The 20,227-nt window shown below is 42.9% G+C and overlaps 1 protein-coding gene across 1 annotated transcript; it reads left to right on the plus strand.

The window, feature by feature from the left end:
• The first annotated feature begins 1,646 nt into the window (after positions 1–1,646).
• cep164 (centrosomal protein 164) lies at positions 1,647–20,144 on the plus strand. Its single transcript, XM_079246484.1, has 27 exons — positions 1,647–1,770; positions 2,177–2,263; positions 2,938–3,049; positions 3,850–4,075; positions 4,343–4,507; positions 4,622–4,759; positions 4,838–4,918; positions 5,412–5,516; positions 8,071–8,124; positions 8,918–9,054; positions 9,281–9,799; positions 9,896–10,027; positions 10,665–10,860; positions 11,504–11,581; positions 11,689–11,811; positions 11,932–12,075; positions 13,999–14,082; positions 14,158–14,226; positions 14,316–14,575; positions 14,935–15,108; positions 16,114–16,291; positions 16,383–16,490; positions 17,514–17,616; positions 17,833–18,186; positions 18,271–18,343; positions 18,432–18,536; positions 19,638–20,144. Exons 2-27 carry the CDS (start codon positions 2,182–2,184, stop codon positions 19,732–19,734), a joined length of 3,897 nt encoding a protein of 1,298 aa, XP_079102610.1. The 5' UTR covers positions 1,647–1,770; positions 2,177–2,181; the 3' UTR covers positions 19,735–20,144.
• Positions 20,145–20,227: the final 83 nt, after the last annotated feature.

Genomic DNA, 20,227 nt, shown 5'->3' on the forward strand with positions numbered 1-20,227 from the left:
AAATGTCCTAAAACTACAGAGTTTGTTGATAGAACAAATTTTGATTCATTATTCAACAAATCTGCCCTCTTGTGGTTAGAAATCTGAGTAGGGTAACATATTAAAGCAGTACCTTTGGTCTTACAATCCAATGCTGGAAAAACAGCAATTATTTTATAATTAAAAAAGAAAAAAAAACTTTGCTTGAAATCCTGTTGAACACAATCTGATACTTGTCTTATGCTCTTTAATACATACCAGGAAGCAGAAAAATTACACTATAATAGTATTGACATGTTGCATGGTAATACATGGCACATCACCCCCAAAATTTTTTTTTTTTTTTTGTTTTTTTTTTTTTTTGTTACATTTTGTTAAAAAGACAAATAGAGACTTTAAACTTAAAAAAAAAAGGACTCTTATTTTTTTTCATGGATCAAGTTTTAAAGGGTTGAAAAGTTCTTTTTTTAAAAATGTATAGGAAATCTTGCTCCTTTTTTTGTATTATCATTATTATAGATAAACCAACATTAAACTGAATGAGACTGTTCTCAGCAATCTGATAGAGTTTCATGGATGTGGGACTGAAAAAATGCATCATTTAACAACACAGTGTTAATTCAACACCCGGCTGAGGGTGACAGGCGTTAGGAGGATAAGTGCCATCTGACGCACCACAGGGATCCTAGAGTTTAACCCCCTCCAATAACACGTGCAACACACTTCATGCTTTCCCTCTCTACAAATAAACTCACAGCTACTGAACATTTTTGGCATGTTTCATAAAAAAAGCTAAGGCTTCTCAATCACATTTAACAAAAACATTTTAAAACATTTAATTGAAACTGGTTATTTTGGGGGCTAAAGTTGGGTGTCACAAATTGTTTAAGGTCTTTAATGGGGGATGAGAAGCATTGCCACTTCTTTGTGATTATTACATTTTCAAACAGAAATGCTTTCTTCTTAGTGCAATGTGCCCAGCGAGTGCTGCAGATAATCAGCTGTCCCAGAGAAGGACAGAGAGGAGTGGGAAGCATGAACCACAGGAGAAAGAGAGAACAAAAACTGTCTGCCTAAATATACCATACAACAAATATACCATACAACATTAAAACTGCACATTCACAAATAAACTTATTTAACATAAATGCCGAGCAAAGCACCTTTGACCCACTGAAACTTACACAAGATCGAGTGAAGTACAGATTCATCTATCAGCCTCCAGAACAAGACCTCCTCAAGTTAATTATTATTTACTACAATATTTAATTTCCTTTTGGGGATTAATAAAGTATTTTTCATTTTCATTTCATTCATTTCATTTCATAAGGCCAGTGACAGATTTCAATAAGACCTCCTACAGCCTGAATCAATGACACTGAAGTACACACCTCCTTGAAGTGTTTTGTCCCTGAAGGGAAGTATTAAAGATACAAATTTATAACCAGAGAAACAAGGTTTTAATCACGTAAAATCATATTAAAGAAGGAGAAATCTGCAATGCAGACATTCCTGTGATTATTCACTCTGTAACGTCCATAAATTTGCTGGATATTTAGGTTAATTAGAAACTTCCGAGCACACGTAAACGCCGCACGTGGTTCAGCCAATCAGAGCTGCGTCTCTCCATCGTCAACAGGAACCCAGAGCAGCGTCCTTGGAGATAATGTTATTCCTGCAACTTTAGCGTCTTTTCCCTGTCTGGGTATATCATGCCTTTCTCTTCAATGTACCGAAAGCTTTTATTTTTTGTCCTGCAGTACTAATGAGAAACTATTTAAATATTGGGAGGTAAATTGCTTGTATTATTCAGATCTTCCACAACTAATTAGCTTTCGTAGCTAACGCAAAGCTAACGTTGTAGCTAACGTAATTAGCTTAGCTCATCTCTATTCATCTAATTAATATGATTCAAATTGAATTGCACGATTAAATCTAATAGCCATCGACATTTGGGTTGTCTGGGTGTGGAAATCCACAGTTCCTTACTGTATCATGTTTGTTTAATCACTAAATATATTTGAAGTTTTTAAAAAATATATATTAATAGAACTTAATCAGTGGATAAGAAACCTACAAATATAGTCTGTTTCTTTCTGCAGACTTTAGTTTAGAGGCTTGAAATGGAAACATTATATGAGTTTATGACATGCAGCCCATCTTTAACCAGTCATTCTGCTTCCTCTTGTTTCAGCAGTAAACATGACTGCTGCTGCTGCTCTCATAGGGGACCAGCTGATCCTTGAAGAGGACTATGATGAGAATTACATACCATCTGAACAAGGTAGGGGTCAGATTGTGCAGGCAAGCACGGATGCAAATAAGATTAACTATAAGCCATAATATGATGATCTTTGCATCACACAGTAATTTTTTTTGCCATTTTCTTATGCATAATTGGACAAATGAAGACAGTTATGTGATTGCAGATTTATAAAAGCAGCAATAGACAGTAGGGGTGTGACGATATGCTTTTGTCCTGATTCAATTCGATTCTGTTTTTTTGGGTGCTGATTTGATTTAAATTGCGATTCGCACAATTCTCCGATATTGCTGATTTTTGTAGATCAAAAACAAAAAAAAGAATGGATAAAATCTTTTTTTTCCTCGTCATTTTTCTTCATTACAATGAGGAAGAAACAACGGAGTAGCCAGACCATCATTCTGCTGCTATAATGTCCAAGAAGACTAGTAAAAAGATCAATAAAAAACAAGAAAAATGACAGAAATTCTATAGTGGATTCATTTTATTTATTTGAAGAAAAATAAAAAAAGATTTTTTTAACAAAAAATAGCAATTTTAAAATTGCGGGGGGAAAAAATCACAATTTCCGATTTTTCGATTTGATTTTCCCGCCACTAATAGACAAGAGTATATATTTTTAGGAGTTTAAACTTTTTAAACTAATCTGGAGCTTCATATGCTGCTGTTCTATCTTCTATTCTCTCACTGGTCAGAGATCCAGGAGTATGCAAGGGAAATTGGCATCGACCCTGACAATGAGCCGGAGCTGCTGTGGCTGGCCAGGGAGGGCATTGTCGTCCCGTTGCCTCCTGAGTGGAAGCCTTGGTAAGCATTAGAGAGGCTGGAGAGCAGATTTTGACCACCATGTTGATTTAGCTCATATCAAAGACAGAAACTATTTAAATCTTAGCTGTGCTGGCTCTGTAAATTTAATTTGTTTGGCATTAATATGATAAAATGGGGCAATTTTATGTTGATGTGGATGATGAAAGATGAGAATCTGAACTTTGAGAAGGAATTCACCTCTTTTCAGCGGTGTCTCTTTGGAGATATGTGCTGAAGTACAGCTGACGAAGCAACACCTCAGACTGTACAACACAGTAATGTGAGATATTATTATTACTGCCTTTCTAGTTCATGAAAAAAAACAAGTTTTGCTTAAATTACAGATTCAGTCTAAAACTCCAAGACTGTGCCACCAGCAATAACATGCGTTAAAAAGTCAAAAGTTATTGACCAAAATAAAATAATTTTTCATGTCAAGCTGTAATTTATCATCATCCATCCATCCATCCATCCATCCATCCATCCATCCATTTTTAAACCTCTCCATCTCTACATTAGTACTATGTCCACCCACATGTCCATCTACCCATTTTCCATCCATCATTTCATTCATCATTCTATCCATCACTTTAGTCATCTATCCATTCACATAGCTGTCCGTTTATCCATCCATATGTCCACTGCCCCATCCATTGATCTCTTTATCCCACCATCCTCCCTCCCAACCACATGTTTGTATATCCATCCATCCCTCCCTCCGATCGCCAACCCATCCAGCCCTTCTCTTTTCTTCTTTGAAGTGCCAGAGTAACTTCCTCCCCCTTCCTTCTTCTCTATAGTCAGGACGTGACAGGAGATGTCTACTACTTCAACTTCTCCACTGGCCAGTCCACCTGGGACCACCCCTGTGACGAGCACTACCGCCGCCTGGTGAGCCAGGAGCGTGAGCGCGCTCAGCTTGCAGCAGCTGCCAGTGGGGCGGGAGCTAAAAAGGACAAGAAGAAGAAGAAAGAGAAGAAGGAGAAGAAAGAGAAGAAGAAGAAGGAGCCAGTCAAAGCTGCATCAGTGAGTGCTTAATAGTAACACATTTAGATAGTATATATATTTTTAAACTCTTGCATGCTAAATACTTTAAGTGAGATAATAATGTAAAAAATTTGACCCGCTTTGGGAAGCATCCTTCCTGGTACTGTATGATAAAAATGTGAACGTCTCAGGTGCTTAAATTGTTTTGCTAATGCTTAGTGTTTTAAATAAAACTTAGTCTGGGTGTGCTTCTTATCTGACATGCAGAATGTTATCAGAAATGTCTTGAAAAATGTTTTCCTACAGACGCTGAGCTCGTCTTTAGGACCATTATCATCCCCTCTCGCCAGCTTGGTTCCTCTGAGAGCTCTGGATGCCCCTGGTCCAGGGCCTCTTTCTGGATCTGCTCCTTCTTTTCGGGGGTCCCTTGGTAGTTCAGGTGGGCTGGAACCTTTGAAGACATCCCTCCGGGTAAGAACTTATTTAAGCCCTGTTACTGCAGACCTGAACAATGTTTTCTTGAGTTTAAATCCTTTTAGCAGGCCTTTAATTTGTCTCTCATCATTATATTGTTTCCTTTTTCAGGCTCCTCGAAGCAGCGGGGCTTCTAGTGTTTTAGGCACCAGGCAAGAGGAGAGGGTGTCATTTACTCTCCCTGGCTTGGATGATGATGATTATGATGATGATGATGACAATCCTGAAGAGAAAATCTCAGAAAATGAGGTTAGGTTTGCTCCACGATCTTCTCAGTTTATGCCCTTACAAAACCAGAAATCGTCTTGCTTTTTTTTTTTTTTCCAGTCAAGTCCTCGTGGTTCAGACAGACTACTGAAGAACCTCCATCTAGATCTGGACGCTCTTGGCGGAGGTCTGCAGTATGAGGTAGACTAAATAGTGTCATTCAGTAAGCGGTGGGGGGGTCGAATTGAAAAATTGGAAATCAGGATTTTTCTCTTCACAATTTTAATTTTTTTGTTAAAAAATTCATTTTTTCATTCAAATACATAAAATGAATCCACTATAAATTTTTTGTCATTTTTATTGTTGTTATTGATCTTTTTACTTGTCTTCTTGGGCATTATAGCAGCAGAATGATGCTCTGACTACTGTGTTGTGCAAAAAAAAAGTTTTATACAATTGTTTTTGTTTTTGATCTAGAAAATCAGCATTATCGGAGAATAGTGAGAATTGCAATTTAAATCGAATTGGCACCCAAAAAAATCGGAATCGAATCGGGACAAAAGCATATCGTTACAGCCCTATTATTCAGACAGTAGTGACTCTAACAGATTTAAAGTGGAACGTTTCCTTAAAATGAGTGTTTTTTTGTCAGCTCCAGTGGAAAGATTTGGTTTCCTGTGTGTGGTGTTTTCAGGACAGTGAAGCCAGCGGTGCAGCTCCGGCGGAGGAAAGAACGGAGCCAGAGTTGCAGGACTTGGTGCCGTCTGGAGACCACAGCCCTGAAGCGCCATCCCAGCAGGTAAAAACACAAAGATCTGCTCTGCCATTCACCTACATGTTACTCTGATGCACCACCGTGTCGGTTCATGTTGGTGTGTTTAGTCTTTTGGGGTTACTTGGCCACGTTTGAGTATTTTTCTTGTAAAATCACACCCTTCAGTCATGTTGAAGTTAACTGTCATGACACTAAAAGACAAATGTAGGGAACTGCTGCACATTTATTGAAGATTTGCATGATTTTATTTGACAGTCATTTCTGATTTTCTATGTATTGTTGCCATTGTGGTTTCTGATCCATCTGTAATTCCTTCTCTTGTGTCTTTTAAATCTTTTAAACCTCTCTACTTCGCACCATGTTCACGCAGCTGATGTGCTGCTGGGACCTCTCCTACGGCCACGGCTGTTACTGCGTCTTCCTCTTTGTCCTGCTCTCCTCCTACTGTCGCTGTTACTGTTTCGCTCTCTGACCTGAAACAACCCTGGCATGCGTCATCATCAGCAGAATTCATTTCTAACCTTTTCTACATTCATTTATTTATATTAAACACCTTCATTTCATCCCCACTGAAGAGTCAGTCCAGAGTCTTTGTCCTAAAATGACTGATTTACTAACAGTCTGGTGGAGCCTGTCCCGAAATGATTCCCCTGGTCTGTATGACTAAAATATCAAGAAGAAATAGTTCATTTTTATTTTATTTATTTACTTATTTGTGCCCGCTCTAACTTGTTTGGTTTTTGCATGCACTTGTTCCAAGTACATCACACCTCCATCACCTTTCAGCGGGCATTACAGTCTGTTTTTCCTGCCTCCTCTCACCTGCCCTCCTCCATCCCTTCTGTCCCCTTGTGTCTCTGCACGCCCTCCTTTGTGCCTCCGTTTGGAGGACGGACGGACCGTTCTTCCTCTCACCCCACACCAAGGACTCCTTGAAGGGTCGCCACCTCCACCTCTCTCCCACTGCGGGCAGCAGAAACCAAGTCAGCGGGGAGGGGGCTGGTGTTAGCACTCCTGAATCTGAACACTTTTCCCATCGGTCTCAGGAGGAGGTCGCAGAGGAGGTCGCAGAGGAGCGAGGAGACTTGGACTTTGTTCAGGAAGAGAAGGGCGATGATGAAGAAGGAGGGGAAGCAGAGGAGGCAGGGAGCGAGGCGAATGAAAGGGGAGGAAATGAGCCGCAGGATGGAGAAAAAGCAGATGGGAAAGATAATTCAGGGCGAGAGGAAGATGAGAGTGGAAGTAAAGTGGCTGCTGAGAGTGAGAGAGAAGAGAGCGATGAGGTTGAGGAGGAGTGCGGCGTTGGTGAAGATGCAGAGGAGGACGAAGGGAAAAGGGAAGTCTCAGAAAGTGTGGAACGCAGTGACAGAAAGAACAATGAACAAGAGGGATGCAGCAGCGATGAAGAGATAGAAAGATTTGTTGAAATTGAGGATGATGGAACCAAAAACAGAGGGGGAGTTGGAAGGAGTGACAAACCTGCGAGGAGTGAAACTGAGGAGAAAGAAGGGGCGACAAAGCAAGGAGAATTTGAGGGTGGAGCTGTGGCAAATTGCCACAAATGTGACGAAGATGGAGGAAGGGAGGTGGAGGAAAGTTTCGACCGAGACAGAGATGAGACTGAGAGAAAGATTTCCGATGAAGGGCAGAATGAAAATGAGAAAGCGGAGGTAGAGATAAATAGCAAAAGAGGACAGGAAGAAGATGAGGAGGGTGAGAGTGATGAGGCCCTGCAGAGATGCTCCATTAGCCACAGGAAGCTGACAGACACTCAGGGGGAGGTGTTGGAAAGATGTGTGCAGAGTGGAGGAGAGGAAACACTGAAGGAAGGAGGGGAAATAGAAGATGAATCCGATGGAAAAAGTCCCAAAGGAGCATCGGAGAGTGAGGAGGAAGTCGTGGAGGTTTTTGAAGAGGGGGTGCCTCAGGTCCAAGCAGCCAAGCTGGGGCATGAGATGCAGTACCAAAAGAACGAAAGCCTTGCTGATGAGATGAAGATTGTGACAAAAAAATCCTCCCTTCCTGCAGAGGTAGGGTTCAGTGTTGTCTCTGCCTCCCCCCACTCCGTTCAACCCCCCACAACCAGCCCTGGCCCTGCCTGCTATGCAAGCAGGTGCATCATGTAGCTCCCAGAGTCCAACTCCTGTGCCTTAGGGGCTTGCTGTCACTTAGAAAACGGATAAATTGGTAATGGGAGAATTTATTCGGCCCCTGAGGTCTGGATTGGAAACTTCTGATCCTGCAGACTTTTTATAGTCTGTCAGCTTTTAGATTGGAGATGTGTGTTTGATCTCTCCTACCATCGCCGCCCCTCTAACAGTTGCAGATCGCTTTGCCGTGTGGTGTTTAGACAACACGCCTGCCTGCAGCCTGGCCTTGCTTGTGTTGCACGGAGGCTGCGCCTCAATCTTCTGTGCTTCTCTTTGGTATTGGCAGCTTGCTTCAGTGTTTCAGTGACGGTTTGATTCACCTGTGCATGCAGGTTTCATTTAGAACCGTTACCTTGTAAATCAGTGTCGTGTGTGTGTGTGTGTGTGTGTGTGTGGGTGTGTGTGTGTGTCTGTGTGTGTCATTGCAGGAGTCAGAGGCCAGTAAAAACATTGAGGAGGCATCATCCTCAATAGATGTGAAGGTAATCTGATCATGCCATGCATCCATCCATCCAGCAATCCATTTATCCATCCATCCATCCATGCATCCAGCCATCCATCCATCCATCCATCCATTTATCCATCCATCCATCCATCCATTTATCCATCATCCATCCATCCATTCACTTATCCATCCATCCATCCAGTTATCCATCCATCCATTCATTTATCCATCCATCCATCCAGTTATCCATCCATCCATCCATCTATCCATCCATCCATCCATCCATTTATCCATCCATCCATGCATCCAGCCATCCATCCATCCATCCATCCATTTATTCATCCATCCATCCATCCATTTTTTCATCCATCCATCCATCCATGCATCCAGCCATCCATTTATCCATCCATTTTTTCATCCATCCATCCATCCATCCATCCATGCATCCAGCCATCCATTTATCCATCCATCCATGCATCCATCCATCCATCCATTCATTTATCCATCCATCCATCCATCCATTTATCCATCCATGCATCCATCCATCCATCTATCCATCCATGCATCCAGCCATCCATTTATCCATCCATCCATGCATCCATCCATCCATCCATCCATTCATTTATCCATCCATCCATTCATCCATTTATCCATCCATGCATCCATCCATCCATCCATCCATTTATCCATCCATCCATCCATCTATCCATTCATCCATCCATCCATACATTAATTTATCCATCCATCCATTTATCCATCCATGCATCTATCCATCCATCCATCCATCCATCTTGACGTCTCGTAAAATTTTCTGGTTTTATAACTTGCAGCTGTCGCAGAAGGTTCTGGACATCAACGACTTGTCTGGCACAATCAGTCCACTGGAGAAAGAAAGAGGAGGAACAACTAAAAACGAAGATGAGGAGAATGAGAGCAGAGGAAGAGTGAAGACTGAGACCAATAGCAGGTAGTTTGTTGTTTTTAGCAGGTCTTCAATTGTTGCTTCAGCAAAATTAGCACCTGTAGAAATGATCTGATGCCAAACAGTTCTGTTTGAATAAACTTTCACAAATAAAAGCAACTTGTTAATCAATGAAATTTCAAAAACTTGTCTGTAATAGCAAATTTCTTTTCACTTTTTTCTTTTTAATATTAAAAGCTGCTTTTATATTCCCCTCACTTTTCTTCTGCAGTCACAAGTCAGTGCTAGCTCAGGGCAACGACAACGCTTCAGTCCATAAAGTTGACCGACTCGTCCTCCACCAGTCCAGCCCATCACCCTCACTTTCCAACTCCCTCCGCTCTGAACACGCCACCCCCTATCATCAGAAAAAACCAAGCGTTGACCTGTCGCCGGGACTACAGAGACCTGAAACATCAAGAGGTCGATCGGCCCGGACTTTGGAAGCTCCACGTGAAGATCCCGAACCCACCTTAAATAAACAGGAGAGCCCTCTGGGAGAAGAGCCGAGCTGGAGAATCCAGAGGGAGGAAGAGGAGGAGAGGAAGAGGGCAGAAAGAGAAGAAAGGAGACTCGAGGAAAAAGAGGTGGAGGCGAGAGTTAGGAGGGAGGCTGAGCGAGAAATGGAGGAAGAGAGGGAGTGTTTGTTGAAGGAGAAGGAGAAAAGGTTGCATCTTCTGCAGGAGGAGCTGAGAAAAGACGAGGAGGAAGAGGAGAGGAAGCTGAGGGAGGAGAGTGAAGAAAGACTGAGGTAGTAAAGATGAGACTGCAGTAGTGTGTTTTCTGTTGTTTAGCTCCCACTCTTAATGGTTGCTTTAGCTTAAAAAGATGTTTTGCTTGTGTCCAGGACCCTACGGCAGCGTCTGTTGTCAAAGAGGAGAGAAGAGGAGGCGAGGCTGAATGAGGAGTCTGATGGAGTGCTGGAAGAACTCAGAGAGTCTGTCAGAAGAGAGCGAGAGGAACAGGAACACAAGCTCAGGTTAGGCTTACCCACACGCAGTAAATGTACATAAAGAAGATGAGGGAGATGAAAAAACAGAAAAACACTCCGTAGAGAGAAAAAGAGAGAGAGAGAAAGAGAAAAAGAAAGAACATAAGCACATATACACACCCGTCTATATATATACACATATCTATATACCTATACACATTGGAGTCATGTTCCCCCTGCGGGAGGATGAAGCCATCAACTGTCAGGAGAACCGAGGACTCACAAGCTAAATCAGACACACAGAAAGAAAACTAGCTGTTGTTAGTAAATAAATCTGCAGACGACTCAGTGACTGTGTCACATGCAGAACATACAGAGTGGAACGTGTTCAGAGAAGAGTGATCATGCCAATATGACACTGCGACCGATCTTCCTGTCTTTGGATTGTTAGAAGACAAAAGAAAAACACAAGATGGCAGATGAAAAATAAACAGACAACCAACACAAACAGACTGGGAATAAAAAGAGCACCTTAGGGAGGCAGAGTCTCTTGCTGCCTGCCGCAAGACTATACCGCCTCTACTTCCACACAGAAACCTAAAAACAACCTTTTGTATACCCGATTTAAACGTAATATAATCACCAGCCTTTGTTTTAATGTCGCTGTCTGTTTTATCTGCTCAAGACAAGAGAGCGACATCTTGTTGAAGGAGTTGCGGGAGACCCTGGAGCAGGAACGAGCAGCAACGCGTGACAAACTGGAGGCCCAGAAGAAGCAGGATGTTGAACGTCTGAAGGCTGAGACCGAGGAGGAGCTGCAGGCTGAGAGGAGGAGACTCGGGAGAGACAGGGAGGAGAAGCTGAACACCATGAAACAGGAGGTGACCAATTTGATTTGATCTTTGAGATTTATTTGCTCCCATTCCGTTTTCTTTTGGGCGGGTCATACATGTGTTTTACTTCGGTGAATCTCTTTAAATTTATTCAACCTTTTAGCCTCTTCGGTATGCTCTGGTCATGTGATGAATTTATACAAATTTAGCTAAAAACTAGACAAGAACCAAAAGTTTCTGCTATGTTTAGATGGTGCAGTTGTACATGTTGTTCTGTCTTTCCTGTCCTCTCCACTCCAACCAGTCGAGGCAGATGGCTGCCCTCCCTGAGCCGTGTTCTGCTGGAGGTTTTCTTCCTGTTAAAGGGGAGTTTTTTCCTTCCCACTGTCGCCGCGTGCAGCTCAGGATGGGGGATTGGATTGCAGTCATGACTCAATGCAATCAGTTGGTTTCCATTGTAGGATATGTATGAATTGGCTCGAAATGATGTGTATGTTGATTCAAGTATGTAAAGTGCCCTGTGACAAGATTGTTGTGAAGTGGTGCTATACAAATAAAGTTGAATTGAATTGCGCCATATCACAGCCTGGTCATCTATCCAAAGATTTAATCTGTTCTTCTTGAACGATGCCTACGAACCTGAGATACGTGGTTTAATGGTCTGTGTTTACAATATGTTGTCTGTATAAAGGTCAAAAGCACGGAGAGGAGGAGGGAGCTGATGATGAGCCCACGTCCTGAGCAGCAGCTGGCAGAGTACCACAGAGAGGTTAGGAAACAAACATGATCAAAATGACGTCATCAGCATGTCTGTTTCTGTATAAACATGAGCTTACGCTTGAAGTCAAACTCGCATCCATCTCTGCTGCTGCACAGCTGACTGACGTCCTCCAGGAAGTGCGAGATGAAGCGCAGCGTGATCACGAGAGGAAGCTGGAGCAGATGAAGGACGACCACAGGAGGGAGATAAACAGCATCAGAGAGAAATACCTCGATGAGGTCAGAAGCTGTTTAAGATCCAGCTTCATCGTCTGAAACTAGATGGAAATATGAAAAGGAAAATGGTTTTTGTGTTGTAATATTAAGAACTGATGGGAGCTGGATGTGTTCGTGTCCCAGGAGACCGCTCTGAGGGAGCGCTTGCTGTCCGGTCTGCAGGAGGATAGGGAGCGTCTCCAGGCCTCACATTCCATCCAGCTGGAGAAGCTCCGCTTGCAGCTCGAAACTCAGATACAAAGGACTCAGCTGGCACACTCGCGGAAGGTAATCTACTCACTCACAGTTGCAATGTTTTGTAATTGGACATTTCAAATCAAACCAAACTTTATTTCAATAGCACTTTTCGTGCTTAAAAACAATACAAAGTGCTTTACATAATAAAATAATTTACATCAAAATAAATAAAACACATACATCCATAGTCCCCTTACACCCACCCACAACCACCCTCAACCATGCCCCACTAGCCCCTATAACAGTTAGAAAAAGACAAATGGCCAGGTACATGTGTACCATGTGTACCAGATAAGGAAACAATATTCTCAGGGTGCATTTACCCAAAGGGCTACCCCTACCCACGACCACCCGGGCCGTCACCATGGGGGCCACCTGGGTGATTTGTTTAGAGGTCAGTATTAAGTCAATACATGAACTTTTACTTCATTCCAAATGAAACATTTTTTCTTTTACCTGTTAAAATAAAAAATTAAAATAGCTGGATTTTGGTATTAAAGTTTGCAGAACTTTGCGGTCATAAGGCTCATGTAGTAAACATAGCTTAGTGACAGTTAAAAATCATCAAAACATAAAACAATCCTCAGACAGGAAGTTGGGGATTATTTGGGGCTCGGCTTTGGATGGTTGCTACTCAAGTTGTTTTCACAGTTAAAACCTGGGAATGGTACCATAATATCCAATCCGAACCATCAAACCTTTTGGTTTCCCACATGACCCTAAATGGTGAAGTTTGACACACTGCTATCTACTGATTGGTCGAGAATGCCATGTTTAAATATACGGTGGGTTCTCTTAAAGACCCATGCCAAGAAAGAAGAACACTAAGTGCTGGATGTCCACCAATCTCCTTTGTTTCTGTGTTGCATTCTTCTTTATTATAACTTTACAAAGTTGTTGCGCTGCTATGGCATCACACTATGACAGACCTGAAAAGGCTACAGTTGTCCATGGAAACCTGGAAGAGATCAGGGTTGACCACACTGAACCGTACCCAGCCATCATGTCCCGAGCCAGACCTCCTGGTAGAAACAGGGTTTTTGGTTTGTGTAGGACAGCATGTTGAATGTTAACTATGTTATGAGAACTAACCTTTTATAGTTTAAAGTTTCTGGAATCCAACTTTAGAGTTATTCTTGACATGGCAAAGCAAGGTCTATGATCTGAACAAGTTCTGTACAGATGTAGCTCTAAAGTGGAAGGATAAGACATATACTGACATGCATAAAGTTATCAAGAATACTCTGGAAAAATGTTTCCCTGTAGGCCAGAGAAGTCGGTCCTCGAGTGCAGCTATCCTGCAGGTTTTCAATGTAACACTGCCCCAACACATCTGGCTTACATTAAGCGGATCCAACAGCTGATTAAGTTCTGCACAGTGGCTGATTAATTTAAATCAGGTGCGTTGGAGCAGGGATACATGGAAAACCTGCCGGATTGAGCACCAGAGCTGAACACCTTTACTGTAGACTCTGATCTCATCTTTAGGACCATTATCATCCCTGCTCGCCAGCTTACTGACCTCTGCGTGGTACTGACTGTGGATGTTCGATGTTGGCTTTTTCACTGATATCTGATTTACCGATTTCGTGCTATTTTTAATTTCCGATACCGATATCAACGGATACCGATATTTTTGGAGTGAGTTCAACCAATCAAATAAAAATACCGGTCAAACTATACATGCCATCTCTTATATTTTGTCATATATTTAGCTGAAGAGTTTGATATATAGTGTGTGCACGTTCTGTAAAAGTTGTCATTGGAAAAGGAAAAAATGGATCCAGATCATTTTTGATATTGCATATAGTTAAGCTGACAACATGGGACGTCTTTACTACTGACCAAAACATACCCTGTCCTGCATAGCATCTGTCTGGCTGCAGAGTTCATCAGTTTATCCAGGAAAGATTAAAACACCCGTTAAAGACGCGATTTTTTTCTTCATCATAGGCGTCGGAGCTGCAGGACCTGGCAGATCAGGTGGAGCTGAGAGCCAAAGAGCTGAAGAGCCAAGAGGCCATGCTGCAGACAAAGGTTCCTCTTTTAATCTGTACACACTTTTAAAACAAAGCAACGTTACACAGACCCATCATCTCTGTTAACTACCAGGCAACAGATCTAAAGAGGAGGAGGAAGAAGCTCGGAGAAGAGGAGGAAGAAGTAGAAAGACAACTGGAGGTGCAAACTTTCCACTCATCAATCAGTTCACCTGCTCTGCCGTTCTTTAACCTTCTGTTTCCACGTCTGTGCTGGATGTGTGCGTTCAGGCTTTACCTCGGCTGATCCAGGAGAGAGACCGGCTCAAGGAGGAGCTCCAGAGGATGACAGAGGAGTTGGCTCAAGCCCGAGAACTTACCCACAGAGCCAGAGAGGAGAGAGGTGCAGCCAAGGAGGAGGCGGAGAAGCTGAGGGACGAGCGAGACAAAGCCAGGGAGGAGGGCAGGAGAGCCAGGGGGGACAGGGAGCGACTGGAGAGCAAGGTGACACTGCTGCAGGAGAGATGTGATCGTCTCAGTCGTAGAGTCAGGTACGTTAGCCTCCACAGGACTGTGACCAGGAGCTTGATGCCTTTTTTAAAAACGATTACTTTGGATCTAATTAGTTTCTTCACTTGTATTTACTATATTTTTCCATTTATTTTCATATTATTTGTTATTTATTTTTAATGATTAGTTTAACATTTAATTGCATTTATTTTTTTGTATTTAGTTAGTGGGTTTTTGTTTTTTTTTAATATATTTATGTCATATAAATTGAGTAGTATTTAAATGGTACCAGTATTTAAAATATCGACATGATCAGACGTGATAAAAATGGTAAATTCTGAGGTTTTATGATGATATTTTTTAAGTATTTTAAAAGGGTTATGGGGTTTTGTTTTGACAGTGAGCTGGAACTGGCAGAAGGAGAGCGCGTTCCCCCCCAAGTTGAGCAGAGCAAAAAGAAAGCAGAAAAAGCAACAGCGCCCCCAAGTGACAGGTTCGACTCATCGCTGCATGTCGAGGACCTGGACGACTCGCCTCCCTCCCCGGTGCCCGACAGCCACAGCAGCATGGATGAGTAAGGACAGGCAACACACACGTTTTTGTGGCTGCTTAGTATTTTGGATAGTATATAAATTTGTATAGCAATCAGTTTTTAATAATAATTTTGCCCTAAACGCTAAATAATTTATTCAAATCTTCTTCATGTCTTTATATCGGATCCCGTGGCAATATTTAGAAAAAATAGAAACTGTGTGAAATGTGTATTAAATCAGAATGCAAAGCTTTATTATTCTCAGGAACCATTATTTTATTCACACTAGAACACAGGTGTCAAACTCCAGTCCTCGAGCGCCGGTTACCTGCAGGTTTTTGTTGTCTCCCTGCTCCAACACACCTGACTGAAACGAATAAATAGGTTGACAAAAAGCTGCTGGATCCATTTGATTTGAATCAGGTGTGTTGGTAGAGAAGCAACAAAAACCTGCCGGATACCGGCCTTCGAGGACTGGAGTTTGACCCCCCTGCACCAGAACATATCAGATGTTAGAAGTGAGACATTTTATTCACGAAAAGTTAAAATTAACTGAGTTAATAAAAAGTGCAGCATCTACTCTTCTTTTAGCAATAATCAGTAAATGCCTGAGAACCATTTCTGGATAGGAATCTTGTCCCATTTTCATCTGATATGTTTCTAGCTGTCTTCTGCATCTTCTTTGTTGTATATTTATTTCACAATTTCACCATTTCAGATAAAAGGTCAGAACTGAAGGCTTGTCAGTTTGGTACCTTGACTTTTACACGGTGAAACCGTGTTGTAGTAACAGTTCGTCATGGTGTCTGCCCTCCTGACGCCCATATTTGAGTCGAGTTAACATGAACATATAGGACATATGTGGTCGCCTGCAGCTGCAACTTGAGGCGTCCCAACCAGATGCAGATCAGAACAGATTTTAGGTGTCAGTCTGAGATTTGCAAATGAGAACAATCTGTTTGAACGTGTGTCCGAGCTTCTTTGGAATGGATGTTGTGTATGTTTTTAGTGTTTAAAGCTTCTATTTCCGCGCCTGTCCTTTTCCAGGTTCCGGCGGTACGTCTCCTCACACGGCGCCTCCATCCAGAAGACCAAACTCTTCCTGGAGAGGGAGAACAGCCGGCTGATGGAGAGACAGGCAGCTCTGCAGGAAGCCCAGACCAGCTCCTCCCAGGCCCCTGATCTTGGAGGAGCGACCGAGGAGATGATGAGAAACCTCCAGCAGGTGCAGGGAAACTTAGCAGAGTCGATACCTGGTGAGGTTTGGTTATTAAGAGGAAAACTAAAAGCTGGTTGCTCTTCTCGTTTTCTTTTAGGAGGCCAGAGATGTGGCGGAGCTGCAGCGCACGGTTCAGAGAGGAAACGCTCTGCTGCAGAGGAAAGAGGAGCAACTTCACCAGCTGGAGAGTTCAATGGCTGGAGAGGTCAGGAGAAAACATGCAGGGAATTCTGGAGCTCTGAACGGGTGGAACAAATAAAGACATAAACCATTAAAACCAGCATATCTCCTTACATCTCCTCCTTCTGCAAAGCTTTAATGAATAAAAACTGTCTTTAGGTGCTTAAAGCTGGGGCAGGTAATGTTGGGGAGCAAGCTAGATGTGGACGTAGCCTTCTGTCTTGGCTCCTCCCACTCTGGTTTTGCTCCTTGCGTGATCCAAGGCTTTTTTATTTACAGCTTTTTCCACCAACAATTTTCTCTTTCTCGGCTGTTTCTCAGGGAAATCCTTCCTGCATTTTCTCAGCCATGTTTGCCTTCCGAGTTTCTTCTTCACTACTTTGTATTTTCATTCTAACACGGTGTTTATATGCAGGGTGTGGCGATCAGGTATGGCATGCAGGAGGGGGAGGAGTGGAGCCGGAGAAGACGCTTACGAAATATAAGAAATAAACAACTTTAATTTGGTTTGAACATTTTGATTGGTCAGAGTTTTTACAGATTTACAGTAAACTGAGACGTCTAGCTATATTTCTTATTGTTCATGATTACAAAATGTCTCAACTACTATCAGGATGAGGAACCACTTCACCCAGAGTAAAAGAAAAATGTCTCTGAGCAACATTACCTACCCAGCTTTAACTTTAAACACTAACTTTATTCTGCCGATGATCTGCTGAGATCAACTGTGTCGACTGACTTGGCGACGACGCCACGCTTGCTATGAACCAAATCAGCTTCGTTTAGAGCTCCAGCTGGCATCAGACAGAAAGAAGAACTGCTTAATAGTGAACTGAACTCATTTATATGACACATAATCGGCTTTTTGTGGTAATTGCAGCCCTGAACATCTACATTTCCACTCCTTACAGTTTGGATGTGATGATCAGTTTTCTAATAACGCATGCTTCAGGGGAAACTATGAGATTTGTCTGAGGGGAAAAAAAAACAACTTTCAGAACCATTTAGCACCTGATGAGGCTTTTTTAATGTGTTTTTCTTCATTCAGCCCGTATTTGAGAATTTGTCTCGGCTGGCCGCTGGAAGAAAAGTCAAATTCGATGTGACCGAGTCCGACCTCAGCAGTACCATGGACCAACCGGACGGGACAGGTGACGCGCATGTTGTTGTTTTACAGACCGAAAGGAGAAACCCACTGAGCACATGACACACCATGCCCTTCCCGGTTGTCTGTAGACACTACGAGTGTTTTAGATTACTTCGAGTATTTGTCCAGGAATATTTTCCTTTCCTTAAATAGTCTTCTCCTTCCTGCGTGTATTGCTTTCTCTCCTCTATCTAATCACTCCCTCTCTCTCTTTGATCAGGAGATCACCCCGCTGTCCCGGCCAAAGTCCAGGAGTTAGCAGAGTCCCTGCAGCAGATTTCAGGCCAGCTCAACACCGTTCTGAGCGCTCTGGGTTCACTCGCCCAGAGGCAGAGCGCCACGCCTTACTCCGCATACCCTCCGTCTCAGTCTCAGCCTCTCTCCACCCCTCCTCCCACCTCTGTGCCAGTCATTCCCCACCTGCACGGCCTCGCTCCCGTCTCCTTAGTTCCACCCCCTGCCTGGAACTGGGCTGCTCACAGCAGCTCTGCACCTCTCTACAGCACCCCCATTAGCAGCGGGCTGAAACCCTCAGAGGACCTCATTAACAGCCGATGGAGCCAAATATTTCCTGGTAAGTCAGTCTATCCCTGAAGCATCAACAATGATGCTGATTTAGACCTTAAAGCTGGAGTTGAGGGGATGTTCTGCTCTGCAGGAGCAGCCGGTGACTGGGCTGCTTCCAGCGCCACCAGAGCCTCCTCAGCTTACCCATCATATGCTCCTGTCAGGTACCGCAACCTAAACTACTCCAGCAGCTTTGCAGATGACAAACCAGATTGAAGATTAAACGGATCTAAAGTGTGTGTTTCTGCGCAGCCTGCGGTCTGTACAGAAGTCGGCGGAGATGGACGGCCAGAGGCTGCAGGGGCTGATCGATGGCAATAAGAGGTGGCTGGAGCTGCGCAAAAAAGACACCAGCATGTATCCTTCTGTGATGGTCTCAGATGCAGACCGCTCATGTTCTCTTATTTCCTTTACTTAGATATTTCTTTCTAATGGAGACATTAATCTTCTCCATGTTCCCCTTCTCACATTTCTGATACAGAGTCCTGCACGGGTCCAATTTTACCAACCTGCATCCGCCTAAACCTGTTAACGTTATTTAGCCCGACCAGTTTTCCGCAGCGATCTACCAGTAAAATCTGGATCCAACCCGACTTATTGCTGTTTAACCCTACGACCCGGCCCACATTTATACACATTTTCATACAAGTTATGTAATAGTAAACACCCCGACCCGTCTCTCCCTTCATTACATTCCTGCTTATTCAATGGGATAACCTATTCTTTATTGTAATCTTTATTTAAAATAAAAGAAAAAACACAGAAAATTAAACGTTTTATTTAATAGCAGAAGAGCTTTTTTTTTTTTTTTTTTTTTTTTTTTTTTTTGTAACTTAACTTGAATTTAAGATTACCTCCATATTATGCCAGTGGGGGTGTTTAGTCATTTTACTGCAAGATTGCTGTGCATGAACAAATGATCCTCCACCGTTCCTGGCTTCAGCTGTGTTCTTCCTTCCTGGATTACAGGACCAGCAGCGGAAAAATCCCTCTCACCGGCTGCACTCGCTGGATTCTGGGATGGCGAGAACATTCCTGCCGATGAGCGCAGGGTTTGGAAAAACCCTCGCATGCTCTTTCCACCAACACAACAGATCCACAGAATCCTCTTTGGGGCTCTTGTAGTCAGTATGAGAAGCCACCTCGTCTTTAGGTTGCAACGTTTCATCGCTCGAGTCCTCTATAAATTGTCTCCCTTTTTCTTGCTTTGATCACTACAAAAATAAATAAAAAGAAGAAGGAAATGCAAATGATTCTCTACCGCCTGCACAAAATAAATACCCATCCGAACCCATACCGTGAAATGTTATTTGTCATTTTTACCCGCAAGTCAGCATTTTTGAGTTTTACCCATGGGGTCCCCGACCGGTTGCAGGACTCTGGTCTGATATTTTATCACCGCATTTGTTCACTGATGTGCTTCATTACACCACCATCGTCCTTAACTCATCTCTTCAGACCTCTTTTCACTAGATATCCAGCTCCTTCCTCCAAGAGCAGCCTCATCCAGCTGGGACTGGATGATAACAACCAGATCAGAGTCTATCACTACTAAAAAGTGCACCGTGACCGTCGCGCAGGACTTTGGAGCATGAATTACTCGGACATGTCAGCACTGTAATGCTTACATTACATTTTTTAAAACGCTTCCATTGCAAAGATCTTCAGGGAAAGTCCAACCTCTCCCTATTTGCTGTAATTGGAGGCAGACATGACTCCAGAGGACATGGCTGTTCAGGGACACGTGCCACATTCAGCTGAGGCCTTCGGCTTGTAGATTACAGCTCAGCGCTAGACTCACATGGAAGTCTGTCAGGGTGAACCGTGTGGAGGACAATCACATTTTTTAAAACATTACATGTGAGTTACAGCTGTTCAGAGCCAGAATAGTCTTTGTTACAGATTTGTGAGGTTATTGTGTGAATTTGTTAGACTTTTGTAAGAAGCCAGTCCTCTTCTCTTTCACAGCCCCGTAACGTAATGTTTACATAGCACTAATAGTGAGCTGCTGACTTAAAACACTCCAACTTTTGTGCACAAAATTGTGT

The sequence above is a fragment of the Telmatherina bonti genome, assembly GCF_933228915.1.
Source record: "Telmatherina bonti genome assembly, chromosome: 9".
NCBI classification, from domain to species: domain Eukaryota; kingdom Metazoa; phylum Chordata; class Actinopteri; order Atheriniformes; family Telmatherinidae; genus Telmatherina; species Telmatherina bonti.